Below are 19,260 nucleotides of genomic sequence, written 5' to 3'. Positions count from 1 at the left end.
AAGAAAGCCTTAGGGAAATGCTTCAGGACACTGGTCTGGGCAAAGATTTTTGGGGTAAGATCTCAAAAGTGCAGGCAACCAAGGCAAAAGTAGACAGATGGGGTCACATGGAACTAAGCGTCTGCACAGAGAAGACACCGTCGGCAGAAAGCAGAGACAGCCCTCAGGATGGGAGAACATATGTTCAAACATGCATGCAAACCGCCTACCTGACGAGGGATAAAGAACCCAAACAACTCAACAGCAGAAAAAAGCAAATGATCCCATTAGTAAAAGGACAAACAATCTGCATGGACGCTTCTGAAGGAAGAGGAGCACCAATGGCCAGAGGCAGATGAAAAACGCTCAGCATCACCAGTCGCCAGGGGAAAGCAACTCAGCACCACAATGAGGCATCATCCCGCCCCAGCTACAGCGGCCATTATCAGCAAGACCGAAAAACAACATGCTGTCGGTGACGCAGGAGATGAGGATGCCCCGCTGCGGGGGGCAGCTGGATGAGTGCGGCCCCTGTGGAAGACAGTGTGGAGGTTTCTCACAAAACTAAACACACATCTATGCCTGACCCAGCAACCCTCTGCTGCGCACAGGTCTAAAAGAACGGAAATCAGCGTGTCACAGAGATATCTGCGTGCCGTGTTTACTGCAGGACTATTCACAGCACCAAGATACAGAGTCGACCCAGGCGTCCGTCAACACGTAAGTGAATTTTAAGAACGGGGTATACACACACAATAGAATACTACTCAGCCATAAAAAAGAATGAAATCCTGTCATTTGCAGCAACACGATTGGAACTGGACATCGTTTTGTTCAGAGAAATAAGCCAGGCACAGCAGGAAAATATCATATGTTCTCACATCTGGGAGCTCGAACGGTCGACCTCACGGAGGCAGAGAGCAGCAGGAAGGTCACAGAGGCTGGGGTGGGAGGTGTTGGGAGAGAGGTTGGTTAATAGGTGCAAACACAAAGTTAGAAGGAGTAAGTTCTAGCGTTTGATAGCACAGTAGTATGAATTATATACACTTTACTGTATATCTCAAAACAGCCAGAAGAGAAGATTTGGAACGTTCCCAACACCAAGAAATGATAAATGTTTGAGATGATGGATACCCTAACTACCCTGATTTGACCTTTACACACTCTATGTATGTATCGAATATCGGCGGGGCGCGGCGGCTCATGCCTGTGATCCCAGCACTCTGGAAGGCTGAGGCGGGAGGATTGCTTGAGTTTGGGAGTTCGAGACTAGCCTGAGCAAGAGCAAGACCCGTCTCTACTAAAAATAGAAAAGTTATCTGGGCGTCGTAGCACACACCTGTAGTCCCAACTACTCAGGAGGCTCTGGCAGGAGGATGGCTTGAGCCCAGGAGTTGGCAGTTGCACTGAGCTCTGATGAAGCCACTGCACTCTAGCCCAGCTGACAGAGTGAGACCCTGTCTTAAAAAAACAAAAATCACACGTACCCCATAAATATGTGCAGGTATTATGTATCAACCAAATAGACAGGACATTCTAAAGGTTGTGAAAAAACAAAACCCACAAAAAGGCAAGAGAGGCAATTCTCAAAGCTCTGGTGCCTGCCACCCTCGCCAAGACCCGAAGAGCGAGAGAAATGTGCTCGGGGCCAGTCCCACGGTCCCCCAGGTCCCTACCCCGTGGGTCACCCTGGGGACCTGGACAGAGCTGTGTCTGTCCTGGAGAGGGCAGAGCCTGCACCACACAGCGGACGGCCTCCTGCTACACGCCGTCCTGTTACAGAGCTGGCGTCTCTCAGACATGCAGGAAGCGGTGGCCCGGAGAGGGAGCCACCCTTGGTCTCTGCCTCCCCAAGTAGTTTCGGACAACGGTGCTGTCCTCTGTCAGCCCGGGACCCACTCCTGGGACCTGCCGGGGAAGGCAGTGGCCCAGGCTCAGGCCTGGAGGCCGAGACGCCCAAATACCAATAGCTGGCTCACCAGCTCGCGATGTGCGGCCCCCCTGAGTCGCAGCAGATGCGTCTTGCTGAGAAATCGACGAGATTAGCAAGTTGCCCTCAACACAACCGCGGCGAGGTTCCTTCCCGATTACAGCTTTACCGGATCAATAGCAATAAAGGAGTCCCCAAAAAATCAATCCACGGCGATGCGCTTTTTAAGAAAAAGCACTCTTTCCACACCAAAACCACTTTGAAAAAACAGACACCACCGTTTCAGGTTTCAAGGCAGTTTAGCTGGATGTCTGCAAAGGCCACCTTGTCACCCGACACGAATCCCACGTGAGGGATTTACACTCCCCAGAGAGCCGGACTCTAACGCGCCCACCCCGCCCGCGAGGAGCGAATGTCAGCACCTGTTTGTGACCTTTGTCTCTGCGGCAGAGCTGTCAGCGCGGCAGAGAGCGCGAGGACGCGGAAGGAGAGAGGATGTGGGTGCCAGCCTGGGGCCTGGCTCTGCGAGAGGCGGCTGAGTCTGGCCACCCCCAGGCTGGGGCCAGCTCCACCCCCCACGACGATTCCCCACGCACCTTCGAGTCCAGCAACCTGGACACAACCACAGTCGGTGCCACGGGGACAGGAAAGGCAGCAGAGGGCACAAGGCCAGACAGGGACACCCCGGTGGAGCCGAGAGGTCCCCAAGTCTGGTCGGGACAGACCCTGGACAGAGTGCTGGGAGAGCCTCCTCCTTGTACTGCCGGCCATTGGCGGAGCCTGAACCCCAAGGGGCCAACTCCAGACAGGCCCCTTCATCCCCGCACTGCCCGAGCCTGACACGGGGCATCGTCTTCATCCCCCGTGTCCAGGCCCAAGCCCACCCCCACCCCCGCCGCAGTGCAAACCCCCGTCTGGACAGTCACATTTGCCCCCGGGCCCGAGCCTGCCCCTCCAGCTGGGTCCCAGCGGAGCCGCAGCGGAGCTTTCTGAAGCCAAATCCCCGCACACCAACCCCTCCCTCAGCTCCCTGGCACCCCCAGGATGAAGCCACCCACCCGCCACCCCCCGCCCCTGCCTCCCTGCAGCCTTCGAGGCGGTGGCTCAGAGTTGCTGTCACCTCCCCGAGACGTGCAGGGTGCTGTGCCCCCAGCCCGGGCACCCTCTGCTCCCACGGCCCAGGGCCTCCCCCCTGCCAGCCCCCCGAGGGCTCCCCACAAAGGCTGTGTCCATGCTCTCCCCGCAGACTCTGCAGGACACGGTCTCACCCGCCTCTCCCTTGCCCCAGGGGCCAGGCACTCAAGGGACGTGTCACCTTGCCCTCAAAAGGCACAGGATGCCCTGGGGCAGGGTGACCCGTCCCCCACCGGATCACCCCACACAACGATCAACTCGGATGAAAACCATGGCCCACCAGGCCCTGGAAACACCCGTCCCGTGAAGAAGCCAATTCCAAAGTGGAGGTGGAACCACCCGCCACGCTCAAGCTCCCGCCGGGAGCCAGGGACGGCAGCACCCACGCCCGACACTCGCCGGGCCTCCCGCAGCCTGTTTCACAGATGAGCCAGCTGAGACTTGGGGGTGACCAAGCAGCTTTCCAGGGGCACACAGGGCCAGCGCCTGACCCCTGGGACAGGGTGCCAGAGGGAGAAAACTCCTTCTGTGACGGAGGACGCTGGACGGAGCCATCTCGGTCTATGGGTCCCCTCGACAGACAGAGCCGGGGCAGCTGTGCCCTGAGCCCCGCGGGGCCCTGCCCTGGAGCAGCCTCAGCTCGGCCCGCCGGGCTTCTGGCCCAGCCACTCGAGAGGAAGCCGCGCCGGCTCCGGCCAACACACCTGTCCCTGCCCCACGCGCTGGTGCCCAGGGCTCCCTCCGGGGCGTGGGTCTGACTTGGTGGCCGCTCCTCCATGACAGTAAACGCAGATGACTCCCCCGCTCCCCTGTTTTAATCTACAGCCGCTGCTCTCCCAGGGCCTCGCTGGCGAACAGATGTTTCGTTTAAGCAGCTAAATTACCACAAAATACACCCAAAGAGACGACAGGCCGCTTTCTCCCAGGGTTCATTTGCATGAAGAGGGAGTGGTGTGTGAGAATTCTATCTTCCCTTTTTGACAAAAACACATTTTATTACACACACGAGTTCAGAGAAACAGAGAGCGGCTGGCAGCACATGAATCAGGGACGGGAATGTGTAGACGGATACAAATCCCGGCATCTCAGGGCCAGCCCCGGGTTCGAGCCCTGCCGTCGCCTACCCCTGGCAAACCCGGGCCCGCCCAACACAGACAGGCGCCCAGGTGCCAGCCCGCCCGTCTGGGTCCTGGGCCACAGGAAGACAAAGCCAGAGAAAGGCTGAAGGCCACTGGGGGAGGCAAGACGTGGCCGTGACTGTCTGGCCTCTTGCCCAGGCTGACATTCCCCACCCTGCAAAGGAGGACCCTCGCCAGCACCTGGGGCCCCATAACATGAAGGGCTGAGGCCCAGGAGGGAGGCCCGGGGCGGGACAGGGACCCCAGGAGCTGGCCCAGGTATGGCTGAGCCACAGTCGGGGTCCCTGCCTTCCATCAACAGAATCCGCCACTCAGGGGACCCCTGGGCCCTGAATCACTGCGGGGAGGCGGCCAGGGCCTCCCCCAACAGAAAGGGCAGTTCCTTGTCCAACACGGCGTGCCCAGAGGGCAGACAGAGCCCTGGGGCAAAATAAGGCCCCTTGGGCTATGGAACCCCACAGGCCTCAGTCAACTCAAAGAGAGAAGTGTGAGCCCCAAAACCAGTGAGAGGGGACAGATGGCATCACCCACACTGGTCAGAGATGCAGACAGGCACCGACGGGGGGGTGGGGGGCCTTCCGCCCAAGGTCATACAGCACGGACGGCAGAGCAAGCCCAGTTTCCTGACCCCGAAGTCCATTCTGATTCATTCACACCCACACACCACACTCAGCCCAGTCCCAGGAACAACACTGCCAAGAAGTCCAGCTGCTCAGATCAGCCAGGCCAGAAAGCACACACAACACGCATGCACACACATGCGTGCGCACACACACAAACACACGCACGTACACAGCTGCGAAAGGTGAGGTTTACAGCCTAGATTTATTGACTCAGTTATTCACTCCCAGACGAGGCATTTGTCCTCGCCGGGTGCGCCCTCGGCTCCCGCGAATCAAACAATCAAGAGGTGCGCTGGCACCACCCGGACCCTCACTGAGAGCATCTCCAGAACTCGCATCCCGGGTCGCCCCGAGTGCTGGGGACGGGGTGCGGGCTGGGGAGGCTCCGGGAGCGTTGTATCATTAGCTCATGTCGACACGTTGAGATTCTCCCAAAGAAAGCAGCAGAAAGCCCACGTCGTTATTGAAAGCAGACGCTGCCTTCGCCTGCCAGTTCCAGCAGACAAACGCAGAAGCCTGAGCCGCCGCCGTGAGAAAACGCCTCCTTAAGAAACAGCAGAAGCCGGGACTTGTCAACCAGAGCACGGAGCACGGAGTCATCGGCGGGGCTGCTTCCTGCAAGAGTGACTACACACCCCGACCCCGTGGAGGGCGGCTGTCGTTCACTCCAGAGAGGGGCACTGACTCACACACCCTCCGTACTCACCTCCCGGCCACTCCTGCAGCCACGGGGAGCAGAAACGGCGGCCCCGTTTACAGGAGCGGCGTCAGAGGCCCAGACATGGAGCAAGTGGCCCAAGAGCCCCCCTGGCCACTGGACCCATCTCCCTCCATCCCCTGCCCTGAGTTGGGCGCGGGTCACTGGCAGGAGACGGGCAGGGCCCTCCCCCTCCGCAACTCAGATGAGGAGCTTCTGGGGCCCACCGTGGGGAAGGTGCTGGGCTGGGGCAGGGCGTGGGGGAGGCGTGCATTCAGGGAAGCCGTTGCCTGCTCGCCACCACCCAGCCTCACTCCTGGAGAGAGAAGGGGGAGCCTTCAGGAAGCCCAGGTGACTCTGGCTGGGGCACCAGCCCTGCCTCGGCACCCGAGTCAGAGAGTAATGAAGACCCAGCACCACAAAAGGCCTGAGAAGCGTGCCACGAGAAAGGCACGTGGAAAGCCACAAAGGCCAGGAGGAAGGCACATGGCCCGGGGGATCTGGGCAAGTCCCCTCTGCGCACAGACGCAGACCCCACCGGCACCCTCTGTCGGGCATCGGGCCCTGCCTGGCCCAGCGCTTGGCACGTGCAGAGCATCATCTCCCTACCCGCTCTCGCCCACCCCGAGCAGGAGAAACCAGCGCTGTCCCATGAAACTCAGAGAAGTTAAGAAACGTGCCAAAGCCCCACGCCCAGGAAAGAATGGGTTTCTCGTGCATGGGGACATCTGCCTCTCTATTCTTCAGCGAGGAACACGGAGGCCCAGAGGGCACGACGATGCCACAGGTCTGAGGCAGAGGGAGGCAAGTAGCCCCCACGCCCAGCCCTGGCCCAGGTCACACCCGACTGCCCTGCCTCAAGCCTGCTTCCCTCGAGGTCTCGGGTGCAAACAAGTCCAAGAGGCACTTCAGGCAGAGACCCGACCCAGCATCCGACAGGTCCTCAGGGGCTGGGGGGCAGGGCACAGATGGCCCCATGAGTGGGGGCAGGGTCTGAGCATGAGGCACCAGAAGCTTCCACTACCCCAGGCGGCCTGGGACACAGGGTACCACCAGACACAAGCTTGCCTAGGCACCCTGTGCATGCGTGACAATGGCCCTGGGGCCAGTCACCCTCATAGGTGGTCACACGATGGGAGGGTCCAGCCCCACCCACGGCTATTGTGCACCCAGCACCTCCGGTTCCTGACAACCGTCCCTGAGGCAGGACACCGAGGCTGGGGACAGTCATCCGGAGGCCACTGCAGCAGACAGCCTGCCTCTCCTGCCGGACACCAACCACAGACCCCCCAGAGGAGAGAACAGGCAGAAAAAACATAACACAGGCCTCAGAGCTCTGGGGAGCAGCCACGGTCGAGGATGTGGCCCCTGGAGTCCCAAGGTCCGGGGCCAAGTCCAGGCCAAGCTCTCACAGCGGAGTGGTCCTGGCAGGTAGCTGGGCGCCTCGAGTCTCTGCTCCTCAGTGCGAAGGGGACGTGGAGTCCACCTGCCCGGGGCAGCACAGCCAGGCCCCGTCTCTACAAAAAATTAAATGTTAGCCAGGCGCGGTGTCGCGCACCTGCAGTCCCAGCTACTGGGGAGGCTGAGGCAGGAGGATCGCTTGAGCCCAGGAATTGGAGGCTGCAGTGAGCTACGATGATGCCACTGCACTCCAGCCTGGGCGACAGAGCGAGACTCTGTCCCCAAAAAAACCTTCCCTAACCCCATGCAGATGACAAGGAAAAGGGGGCTCTAGGGGAGCTTCGGGGGCCTGGAAAGGCTGAGGCTAGCGATTTCCAGGAGGGGACGGGAGGACTCCACGTCTGTGTGCTGTCTTTGAAACCAAAAGTACAAAACCAAACAAACCAACAGGAGCATTTATGACTTCAAGGTTAAGTTGGCTCGGGGGGGGGCGAGCAGTGGGTCTGGTGAAGTGATTTTCCTTAATCCTCACACAAACTCTACAGAGACTGACAAGCGAACCCCTCCCATCACAACACTACGTTCCCAGCAGCACCCGGACCCGTGAGGCCTGCGCTGGCAGCCTCTGGACACCTGACTCGGGGCATCCACCAGCCGGGCCCTCGGCCAAGCTCCCAGCGCACGGACCTGTCCCCTCCACGCTGCGTGTCTGTTTCCCTTGTTTGTCTGTTGAATTCAGAAGCCCAAACAGTCAGGGCAGCCCAGGACGCTGTCCAGTGGAGGCGGCCCTCAGAGCTCGGGATTTGCAAGAACCAAATACACGGCCTGAGCTGGGGCCTGCCCCCCGCGAGGCAGACCTCCACCCAGACACCCCTGCGCCAATCGGAGCTGCCCAGGGGCTCATCCTGGGGGGGTCTCAGAGGGCCCCTGCCGTGCTGCTCCACCGCGGGACTGCTGGCCGCCGCCCGCTGCACACACGGCCAGGCCCCGCAGAGCAGGTCCCCAGGCGGGGTCCACACAGAGATGGCTCAGCCGGAGTGGGCAGGGCCGGGGGTGTCAGGGCACCCGGAGGGAGCGGATATCGCACAGCCATCCGGAACCCGGACAGAGGATGTTGACAGGGCCGGGGGACAGGCCTACAGGACACTTCCTGTGGCAGAGACACAGAGCCAGGAGCCATGGCTGCTCCAAAACACAGCCGGGAGCGACTCGGAGCCCAGCCCAGCCCCCGCCTCATCAGTGAGGCCCCAGCTTAGCCCAGGCCCTTGAGGACCCCTCCCTGGGGACCACTCACCTCTCCAGGACGTGCCCTTCCCCGAAGGCCCCAATCTGAACCTCACTTGAGTGGCCTGTGGGCCGTGCCCAGTCCCACTGAAATGACATTTGGGGAGCACAGGTGCACGTGGCAAGGGGAAGACAGGGACAGACACACAAACCCATCAGACAGGAAGCCACCTGGGCGTCCCCCTGGGTCGCGCCCCTGCCTCCTGCCTGTCCCTCTGCATCCAAACCATCTTTGTCTGTCCTGGTCAGTCCTTTCTGTCCCCTCCTCCCAAAAGTCAGCAGCACAAAGGCAGGGGTTCCGCCTCTGCTGCCCAAGCCCAGAGCAAGGGCCCAGCCAACGGGAGCTGAGTAAACCACAGTGAGCCCCGCCCAGCCGCCCGGGAGCAGGGGAGGCACAGCCAGAAGCCACGGGCAGAGGGCAGAGCTGGCCAGCCCGGGACCATCTCCGGACCCGGGCACCGGCTCTCTGTCTCCCAACCTCCCCACCATCCCAGGGACCATGCCAGGCGCCGTTATTGCTATTCAGGGGAAGTGAACGGAGCTCCCAAGGCAAGAGACCCGCACGGCTGGCAAGAGGCCTGGGCACCCACATGGCCATGCAACCTCAGCCCCACCCCTCCCCCCATCCATTAACAGGGCAGAGCCAGCCGCCCTGCCCCACCCCTCCCCACTGCCTCGCAGGCTCTCCCCAGGCGAGGGGTGGTGCCAGTGCTGGGCAGGACAGAACCAGGGTGCACGGCATTCTCCAGCTTTAAGCCCACATGGGCCAGGGCAAAGGGACCCAGCAGCAAGCTTCTTCCCCAGAGGACCAGGGCGTCCCCAAAGCCGGCACCACACAGGCCGATCACCTGCCCCCGTCCATCCATCTGCCCAATGGCTTTGGGGCACGGCCACCATCTCCAGAACCTTCCATCACCCCATCCCTCTAAGTCTCAGTCTCATTGCCTGCCGCAGGGCAAACACCACCCCTGCAGGGTGTAGGGAAGGCACGGAGCGGGCAGCCCAGGGCCAGCATCAGAGCTGCCTGCCGTCCAGCCCCCTCTGCCCCACCGGCTGCTGGCACACAGCTCCCATAAAACACCCTAGCCACCATGCCTGGGACGGGGAGCAGCAGGGCACCCCCCAGCTGCTGACGCTGGCAGACGCATGTCATCATTCCTGCCTCCTAAGGAGCCATTCAGACGTTCTCCTCGCCCTCCCCGAATGAAGCTTTAATGCCGCAGCTGTGCTGTTTACATGCTCTGCACAGTGGGTGCCTCTGCGCTGCACGCGTGAAAGTGAGACCGCTGCACCCCAAAGGTTTGCTTTCACCCCTCAGGGCGTGATGCCCCTGGCAAGAATGCACAGGTTAAACAAAATGCATTATTAAATGCAGTGCTAGACGTTTCTTTCTGCTTTTTTAAGATGACCACTGGCAGTTGTAAAACACAGACGTGGCTCACGTTAGCTGTGTCTACCTGGCAGCATTGACTAGACAGAAAACAAGCCCACACGTAAACGCATGCAGACATCTGTGGTACACACTCGTACACACACGTGCAATTCCCCAGGTGTGCACACGGGAAGCACCTGGAAGCAGGACTACCCCAGTAGCCTGAGCACACCTCACCCCAACCGTGGCCTCTAAGCACCCCTCTCCTCTACCGTGGACCCAGAGTCCTCGGAGACACGGCTGATCCCTGAGCTGGGACTAAGAAAACACGAGACGAGCCAGGAACATCCTGCCATGCCAGAACCGGGCCAGCGTAAAGCTCACGTCCACACACTCTTCACAGTTCAAGGCGATCGGGACACGAAGACGACACGCAGATATCAGCTTGGAGCTGCTCTCGCTGACCAAGCCGCGACAGTGTGAGCACCAGTATAAATAACACAAACAATGACAGTGACAGATTATAATGCATGGAGCAAAACAGAGAGCAGTAAGCCAACGTGGAGAGATGGGGTGGGGGGGACAAGGCGCGGAGCAGGAGGGGGAGAGAAAGAAGCAGGGAGGGAGGGGAGGACATTCATACGGTCTCAAAGCACCTTCCTTAAAACACGTGTTAACGGTAAAGGGCAGCAGAGCAGCTTCACAGCGAGGTCCAGGAACCTGTCTCAGTCCCGTAGTTAAACGAAACCTCCCCAGCAATGGGACAAAGGCAAAGCTGAGGACACCTGCCGGCAGGTGAGAGGGGACACCTGCCAGCAGGTGAGGAGGGGACACCTTCCAGCAGGTGAGAAGGGAGCGTGGCACGGAGCCCGTGCTGTTCCCTGCAGGGGCAAACCCCGAATGGGGTCAGACAAACCCACACAGGGGACATTCTGCAAAAGGAGCCTGGACCTCCCGGAGTGCCACGGCCACCAAAACTAAAGAAGGGCTGAGCAGGGTCCCAGGCCGAGAGGCGGAAACAAGAGCAGGCCGCACAGCACCGAGGGTGCCCCTGCAGCTGAGGGCATCCACTGGGACGACCACGGAAGCCTGAAGGGACGACGGATCGCTGCGGCCTCCCGGGTTGCGATGGCCGCGCCGGGGTGACAGAGGAGAGTGCCCTTGTTCACAGCACACTCGGTGAACCTCCAGCGGTGCACAGCACCAAGTTGCCAACTTACCCTCAAATGGCTCAAAAAAAGTTATTTGTACTGCACTTATAACTTTTCCATGAGTCAAAATGTTTTTAAAAATGAAATCTATCAAAAAAGAGCAAAGAAGAAATGAAAAGCTTCCTTGTCTCCCTGACAGCCTTCCTTCCTCTGCCCCCCGCCGCCTGTGTCTCCTGCCTCAGCCACACCAGCCCAGCACCTCCCGCCTGCACTGGCCTCTCTCTGGGTAATTGAATGTCACTTTTTCAGTCAACAAGCATGTCATCCACACCCAGTGGGTGCCCCTGCTTGACTAGAAGCTCCACGAGAGCAGGGATGGACCCAGCCTGCTCCTCGCCCCTCACCAGGCACAAACCCGCGTGGCACGTGGCAGGGGCTCGGAGATCACTCCTGGCTGAAGGGACAGAGCGGAGGGAGGCCAGGCTTGTCGCGCCACAGCCCTGCCTCGGGGGCTCACTGCCCATGCCGGCAGCCTTTGCTCTCACTGTGCTCTGGGTTCTGCAGAGCAAGCGGTGAGGGTGCTCGAGTGACAAACAGTGGGCAGTGCAAGGCCACAGACACACCCGCAACACTGAGAGCCGAGAGCCAGGCTCGGGACGCCAAGGGACCGGCGGGGGGGAGGGGGAGCTCAGAGGCAGCTTCCCAGAGGAGGGGCCCCTAAGCCAGCTCCTACGGGAAGGGCCAGGCTGGAAGAGGAGTCTTTCAGCAAGGACACAGCATGCGACGGGCACAGATGGAACAGGCGTGGAGGGAGGATGCCAAAAGTGGCCAGGCTGGAGTGTCAGGGAAAAGGCAGGAGCACGAGCTCAGGTGGGGGACAAACCCCAGCCACACTGGGTGGTATGGGCAGGTCAAAGGTCAGGCAGGTGGTGCCCCAACAGTGAAAGGTGCAAGCGCTGTCTGCTGGCCCGGGCCACCTCCGGACCTCCCAACCGAAGCTGCTCCAGACACGGTGGGTCTCGCATCAGCATCAGCAGATTGTGCCCATATCTAATTAGTTTAATTAAACCCACAGTGGCTCCCAGCCATTTTGAATAAAAAAATAAAATAAGGTCGGGCGTGGGTGGCTCACGCCTGTAATCCCAGCACTTTGGGAGGCCAAGGCAGGAGAATTGCTTGAGCCCAGGAGTCCGAGACCAGCCCGGACAACATAGCGAGACCCCATCTCCACAAAAAATAGAAGAATTAGCCAGGTGTGGTGGAGCAAGCATCTGTAGTCCCAGTTACTCAGGAGGCTGAGGCAGGAGAATCCTTTGAGCCCATGACTTTGAGGCTGCAGTGAGCTGTGATTGCACCACTGCCCTCCAGCCTGCGTGACAGAGCGAGACCCTGTCTCTAAAAAAAACTTTTCTTTAAATAAAGCATATCCTGCCAGCTCCCGGAGGCCATGACCAGGTGGGCAACTGGTATCTCTCTGTGACCATCTTCTAGTACCTGGCTCTGTACACAGCAGGTGCTCATTAAATGCGCATTGCTATTTTCGTGCTTCAGGGCCATTAACTCAGTTAAGATAAACTCAAAGTAGGAAGGGATCTCCAAATCCTCGAAAACGGGGTGTCACCATGAGAAGCTGGGGGGGCATGCTGGTGGGGGGACATCACAGAGGCCTCTGAGCTGGAGAGTCCCACACTCTGTGACAGGCAAGGACGTGGGAGACTCTGCTGTGTGCCTGGAGGGGCCCTGCCAACTCACCAGGACCCAGATACCCACGAAAACACGCACACACGCCTCGCCCCACCCATCCCATGACAACAGACACACACCCCTTACCCCACCCATCCCGTAACAGACACACACCATGAAAATCCAAGAATGTGGCCGGGAGCATCTGTCAGAAAGTCAGCGAGACAGCAAGACGGCTTAGAAAGTCTTTTAAAGTCATAATTTATTTAAACAGTCTTGGGAAGGAGACCTGGGCAGGTCACCCACCTCTCTGAACCGTGACCGCCTCATTTACAAAACAGGACGGCACATGCCGCCCAGGACCCTGCCTAGCCCGGGGCAGCACGGGTAAGGAGGAGCAGCTGCGACTTCTCCTGAGCTCCATCACCTGGGCCAACTGACATCTTCCCTTCCCCCGTAGGAAACGTAAGTTTCCTGGACAGCAGAGAGTAGCCGCAGCGAGGCTGAAAGTCCCTCTCCCGAGCCTTGTTCATCCACATGTGGTGAAGAAAGTGGTTTCCTTACCTACGAATACACAGACGGGCTGTCCGGCCAACCAATACGGTGCGAGTTAAAGGAGCACCTGCAGCTGTCCCCATGGAGGCAACAGGTGCACAAAGGTGGGCATGACCAGCCCGCCCCACGCGAGAGGAGGGGAGAGCGGATGAGGCGATCGATCTCCACTGCAAAGGGCGAGACGTGGCAGTGTCCACACCGCGACCCTGGACTTGCTAACGTGCGCCCAGGGACACTGTGCTGGGGACACACAGCGCCTCCCCCAGCAAATCCTCACAGCACAGCCACGAAGTGGAGACTATGACTGTCCTTATCACAGAGACTGGGAACTAAGGCCCCGAAGGCCCTGGCTTACCTGGGAGGTGACAGTGCCAGGATTCAATCAGAGCATGTGGCCACACAGACACACCAACCCTTGACCATCTGGCCTCCCAAACCCCCCTCCCCTGGGCCAGGGGCAGCAGGACTCGAGGGGACCCTGTCAGTGTTGGTGTTGCTGCTCCGTCAATGGCTCCAGGGACCCCACAAGTCTGGAGCTGAACTTGCAGCAGACGCTGAGCAGAGCCACCTGCCACAGCCAGAAGCCCCGCCTCCTCCCACCCTGCCAAACCACAGCCGGGGAGGGCAGCTCCAGGCCCAGCCCCCTCTGTGCAGACCCAGCCCTGCCTCTGCCGGGAGCCCTGGCCTTCCTGCCAATCAGCCCGACCCCGCGGAGCCGCAGAGCAGCCCGCCTGGGCGGCCCTGAAGTTCAAACCACACGCAGGGGCTCCTACCGGAGCCAGCTGTTCACCCACACGGCCCGCTCCCTCGGTTTCTCTAGCCATGAAATGGGGAGAGCACTTCCCAGCCGCCAGCGCGGCTCCGGGCAGCACTCTGCAGCGGGCGCCCACCGCGGGCAGTTACCGCTGGGACAGTGGGGACGGCTGGGACGAGCTGAAGGATGGATGGCAGGAGAGCTCCCTTCCCGGCTGCCATTACTGAGTGGGAGGGCAGCCCCCTGCTCCCGGGGCCCTCCTTTGTCAGCAGCCACCCCATCCCGAGAGGCCCGATCTCCTAGGAAACACGGGCGTCCCAAAGGGCAGAGGCCTGGCGGGCTGGAGCGGCTGGGAGCCTGGACTCCCTCCATCCCGCCCTCCCCGCAGCGCGGCTGCCCAGGTCCCGCCGCAGAGCCGCCTCTGTCTGCAGTTCCGAGGGCAGCTGGGGAAGGGGCTGCGGCTGCGGGCAGGTCGCGCCGGGCAGTGCGGGCTGGACCGGGCGCCCCCTCCTCTCCCGTGGCTCCCCCCATCTCTGCAAAGCTGCTCCGGGTCGGGGTTTCGCGACCCCGGGAGGGCGGGACGGGACCTCGACTCTGCTCCATTCTTGGCCAAGTTCCCTCTACCGAGCCAAGAAAAGCAGCTCCGGCCGGCGCAGCGGACATTTTCCTGCCCGGCCCTGCGGCCACACGCGTGCCTCCTCCGCGACAAAGGCCACACTCAAGGGCCCGACGGAAGGGTGGGGGTGCTGGGGAGGCGACGGAGGCCCCTGCTGGCGCCCAGTCGAGCAGCCCTGGAGGCCTCTGAACCCGGGCTCAGGTCCTGGGGGAGGTGGAGGCCGACGAAGGGGCGCGACCCAGGCCCACCCGCTCCGCGCCCGCCCGAGGGCTCCCGCCTCCGCCCCAACCGGCCCCTCGGCCGCACCCGGGGCAGGCGCAGCAGTGAGCACTCCCGCCGGTCCTCCCGGCGTCCAGTCTTCAGTCGTAAAGCCCGAGGGTGCGACCCTCGAGGCGGCTCCCCGGAGCGGCAGGCTTCCTGGGGACAGCAAGGACAGTCGCAGGGCCCTGGGCCGGGAGAGGGGGCGGCAATGGCGGGAGTCTCCCCGCATCCCGGGAGGCTCACCCGAGGAGCGTGCGCACCCAAGCAGTACCCGCGGGCAGCGGAGGCTCGCCCCAGGCTTGGGGGACTTTGGCCAACTTCGCACCTCGGGAGGTCGCCACTCGGAGGAGCCGGCTCGGAGGCACCCGGCGCGCCCTCTCCCTCCCGCCCCTCCCGCTGCCCGCGACATCCCGCGCACGGCAGCCCCAGCCAGCGCGACCCGGCCTCCCGCGGCTGCGACCTCGGCGTTCCGGTAAGCGCGCCCGGAGGCGCGAACGCCCGAGCACCCGCGCCCCTCCCGCCGCGCCCGGACGCTCACCTGGGACATCTGCGGCCGGAAGTTGATGTCCTTTAGGTCGATGGAGCCGGGGCAGAGGTTGTGCAGCAGCTGGCACAGGAGGACCCCGTCGCGCAGCGCCTGCGCCAGGTCGAAGACCACGGCCGAGGGCCACACGACGCGGTGGTTGGGCGGCAGGACCTTGCAGTCGATGAGCCAGCGGCCGCACTGCCGCCACTGCTCCATGGCGCCCGCGGCGCCGCGGCTGGGCCGGCCCGCTCAGGGCAGCGCGCGAGCCCAAGTGCGGCTGCCGCGGGGCATCCCGCCTCCCGCGCGGGGCTCGTCGGCCGGGGCGGGGCTATATGCGGGCGGCCCCGGGTGCCCGCTGCGCCGCCGCGCGTCCCTCCTCTTCCTCCTCCTCCTCCTCCGGCTCCTCGCGGGCCGCCGCTCCCGCCCACGTGCGGCCGCGGGGAGGGCGCCGGGCAGCGCGCCGGGTCCCCCTTCACGAACTCGAGTGCCCGGGGACCCCGAGCCGAGCTCCGAGCCGCCCGCCGCCGCGGCGCTCCCCGATCCGCCCCGCGGGGCGCCGCATTCTGCGCTCTGGGCGCCCCGCGGCCGCCGCCGCTCCGGCCCCGCCCGAGACAAAGGCCCGGCGGGTCTCTCGCTCGCGCGTCCCGGGCCTGGGCCGCCCGCGTCGCCGCCGCTTTGTCCGCCCGCCCGCAGCTCCGTGGTCTGCGCCGGACGCTTCGACTCGCCGACTCCGCGGCTCCGGGGGCGGGGGGCGCAGGGGGCGCGGCCACGGCCTGGCGGGGCCGGGGGCGGGGCCAACGCACCCGCCTGGCGCCTCCCCGCGCCCCCAGCGCCGCCCCCGCTCCCACTTCCTGCCCCGCCGCAGCCCACGAAAGTTGCGGTGGGCGGGGCCTGTGCGCCAGCCGGGGTCCCGCCGGCTTGCTCCTGGGGTGCCCGGACTTCTTGGGCCCTTCTCCCGGAGCGAGCGACCGCGCGTGGAGTGATGGCCGGGCGCCCCTCCTGGGGGCCGCTGGACCTCCGCGGTGGTCAGGAGGTCGCCCCTGTCGCTCTGGGCGCCCTCGCATGGCCGTCCGGGAAGGACGGACCCCGGAGGGGGCACCGGGCTGGGCCGAGACTTCCCGCATCCCCTTGGTTCCTCGGGCTGCCCTGGCGGGGTCACTCGAGGCTGGAGGCACGGGGGCCAGGGCTCCCCAGAGCCCCCTTCCTGTCCTCTGCCCTGGCCGGGGGCCACAGGAAGCCATCCGACCCCACACAAAGGCCAGGATTCGCCTGGTTTGGGCCCAGAGCCCCGGCCACTGGCAGCTGCCCGGAGGGCAGATCCCGGGGTCCCAGACGGAATATGTGATAATAGTGGGCGAGAGGGAAGCAGCCCTCCCGCCCAGGATCCCAGCCACCCCTACGCTGCCTCGCCCTGATCTTTCTGGGCCACGCCCTGGGGGGGCCGCCGTCTGTCCAGCTGGCAGGGCCTGACAGTGGGAGGGGCTCCGAGGACATCAACAGCAGATTCTGCCATGGAAATTGTGGGTCTGGCTCAGCTGCAGGAGCCCGGGGTTCCCACTGCGGATGCTCTGGGGGACCCTGGCTCCAAGCCCCTCTCCGAGACTGGCTGAGTCACTGGGGTCCGGGTTGGGAAGGGGAGGCAGAGAAGGGGAGGTGACCCATCTGCCAAGGCCTCCCACCCAATGGCCCAGTCCCCTTCCCCCCTGGCTTGCATGGGCACGGGCCGGAGCAGGGTGGTTCCCCACTCACTGCAAACCCAGAGACGGTCCTCTGAGCCCAGGGGCCCTTCCTGGGGTCCGGTTCTGGGAATTGGCCTCTGCAGAGAGCCAGACCTGCCCCTTCTCAGCTTGAGGAAGCATGGGGTCCAGGCCTGGTGTGGCCCACAGACAGAAGTCAGGAGGGAGCTGGCCCCGCGGGGCTGACAGGTGGGCTGCAGCTGCTGTCTGGGCTTCCTCCTCGGAGGAAGCGGCAGTGGGGCTTTTGTGGATGTGCACAGGGAAGGAACCTTGGGGGGCAGGGGTGAGTGGGCCCTCCTTACCTGAGGATGATGGTGGACCTCCGGCACCTCCCTGAGAAATCCCAAAGCTAGGAGCGCAGCCCGAGCCCCAGCCCTCAGCACCCCAGTGCAGGGCCCTTGTGCAAAGCCTGGTCTCCGCTGCAGAGTGGGGAGGATCCCCCCTCTACTTGTCAGGAACGCCCAGAAAAAGCTAACCAGGGGCCTTGCACAGTGCCTGGGCAGAGGGGGCTCCGAGGGGAAGGGCTCCCCACCCTCCCAGCCCCTCGCCTGGGGCCCCATTAATGCCTGTGTCCCTCTCCCCAGGTAGCTCCCTCAGCAGGAAAGGGGCCTCTGTCCTCACTGCCCTTGGCCTGCCTGTCTGGGCAGGGAACCAACCCAGAGGACCAGACCAGGCCTGCAACAGGCACCACCACCCCCAACCCCGCCGAGCACGCAGACGTCCATCTGCCGCCCCCTGGCGGTGCAGAGTGTGCTGCCGCCCCCTGGCAGCCTAGCTGCTCCCAAGAGAGGGCACTGCCCGGGAAGGGGCTGCATCGGGAATCTGGGCTTTAGCTTGAGACCAGCCAAATCAGGAGACCCTGGCCAGCTATGGGGGGGTCCTGAGCCAATCACTAGGCCATCCTGATTGCCAGGTCCTGATCTGGACAATGGGGACATTCACCTGCCCTGCGTACCTCACAGGGTCCTTGGGAGGCTCTGCAGGCAGGACGGCTGTGAGTGAATGAATGAATGAATGAATGAAAACTGGCAGAAGCTCTCTGGAACGCTTAGTGTAGGTATAATGAGCACGCTCCAGGCACAGTGTGGAAGGGGACTGCTCGGACTTCTTGAGGGTTGCTTGCGGGAGCATGGCAATGTTTAATTCCTTCGTGGTTCAAAAGCCGACACAGGATTGTGTCGACTCAAAGCATACATCAGGGAACTAACCCAGGGGACGCTGTTCCAGAAGATCCTACCCCATCCACATCCTGTCGGACTGGGAGGCGTTGCCGGGACTGCCTTCTGCACACCTCCAGGGGGCGAGATTCCCATCGCAGACCACCAGTGAGCAGAGGAGACCTGGGGACAGGAGGTGCCAATACCAGCCACACTCCTGACATGAAGGAGGGCCACAGACAGGGGAGAGGGTGGGTGGGGTACACCTGGGGGAGCTGCCTAAAGGAGCTGAGACTTGGGTCAACAGAGATTGAGCACACTGGTGACGAGAGGGGTGACATGAGGGGTAAGCACAGGAGAGCTGTGTCCACCCGCAGTGGGGCTTGGGCAAGTGTTGGCTTTTAAACCACGAAGGAATTAAACTTCGCCCTGTCCCCGCGAGCAACCCTCAGCGAGTCCGAGCAGTCCCCTTCCACACTCTGCCTAGAGTGTGACCACTCTGAGCCCTCCCCCCAGGTCCGTGGCAGCGCTCCCTGGCTCCGAGCCCTCCGGCATGTCCAGCATGTGCGCCTCGGGGCCTTCGCACACGCCATCTCGCTGGCTGGGACCCTTCCTCACTTCTGAGCCCACCTTGCCTTTCTTCTCTACCCTGTGACCACCGTGTGCGTAGGCTGCTTTGTTCATCTCATCCCTCAGCATGTGTCCCCTCTGCTGTAGCGAGAGCCACCTCCAGCCTGTCCCGGCCTCAGGCCGGGCTCAGCACATAGCAGGTGTTCAGGAAATGCTGGGTGCACGTAGCACCAACGGCTTGGCAAATCACTGTGACTGTGATTTTAAAATCCAATATGTTCTTATGTAGAAGCCACAGACGTGTTAAACTGATTCAAAGGTTTTTAAAAAGGCAATACAATCTATGTATTGATCTGTGGCATATTTTAACATTATCACTATGTAAATCAACACCACACTGCATAAGATTTGCACTTAAATAGCACGTTGTCACCTTCAGCTCCTTTTGTTTTAACAGCATTAATAAATGTGATAGCCACTCCTGTGTCTTGAGTCTAAATGGCTGGCAGGAGAGGGTCACCTCCCATAAGCCTCCAGCCACTCCATCCACTCCAGGTGCTGGCCTTGTCCCCAGTGGCCAAGCACAGAAACTGACGCACGGAGCCCACCATTGAGCTGCCCAGGTCCAAGTGCGAGGCCTTGCTGGCACGTGTGCGCACACAAGTGAATACCGCTGTTGAGAGGGGTTTCCC

General features: G+C 62.2%; 1 protein-coding gene across 1 annotated transcript in view; it reads right to left on the bottom strand.

The window, feature by feature from the left end:
- The window catches only part of LOC105826704 (guanine nucleotide exchange factor VAV2-like), a 125,256-nt gene extending 109,820 nt beyond the window's left edge, over positions 1-15,436 (bottom strand). The window contains exon 1 of the mRNA XM_012664721.1: positions 15,118-15,436. Within this exon, the coding sequence (XP_012520175.1) occupies positions 15,118-15,321 (204 nt within the window). The 5' untranslated portion in view covers positions 15,322-15,436. The remainder of the gene's footprint in view (positions 1-15,117) is intronic.
- Between the last annotated feature and the right edge of the window lie 3,824 nt (positions 15,437-19,260).

The sequence above is a fragment of the Propithecus coquereli genome, unplaced genomic scaffold (assembly GCF_000956105.1).
Source record: "Propithecus coquereli isolate 6110/MARCELLA unplaced genomic scaffold, Pcoq_1.0 Scaffold908, whole genome shotgun sequence".
Classification (NCBI taxonomy): domain Eukaryota; kingdom Metazoa; phylum Chordata; class Mammalia; order Primates; family Indriidae; genus Propithecus; species Propithecus coquereli.
Note: the sequence above shows the minus strand (reverse complement) of the source record. Positions and strands in the feature narration are given on the sequence as shown.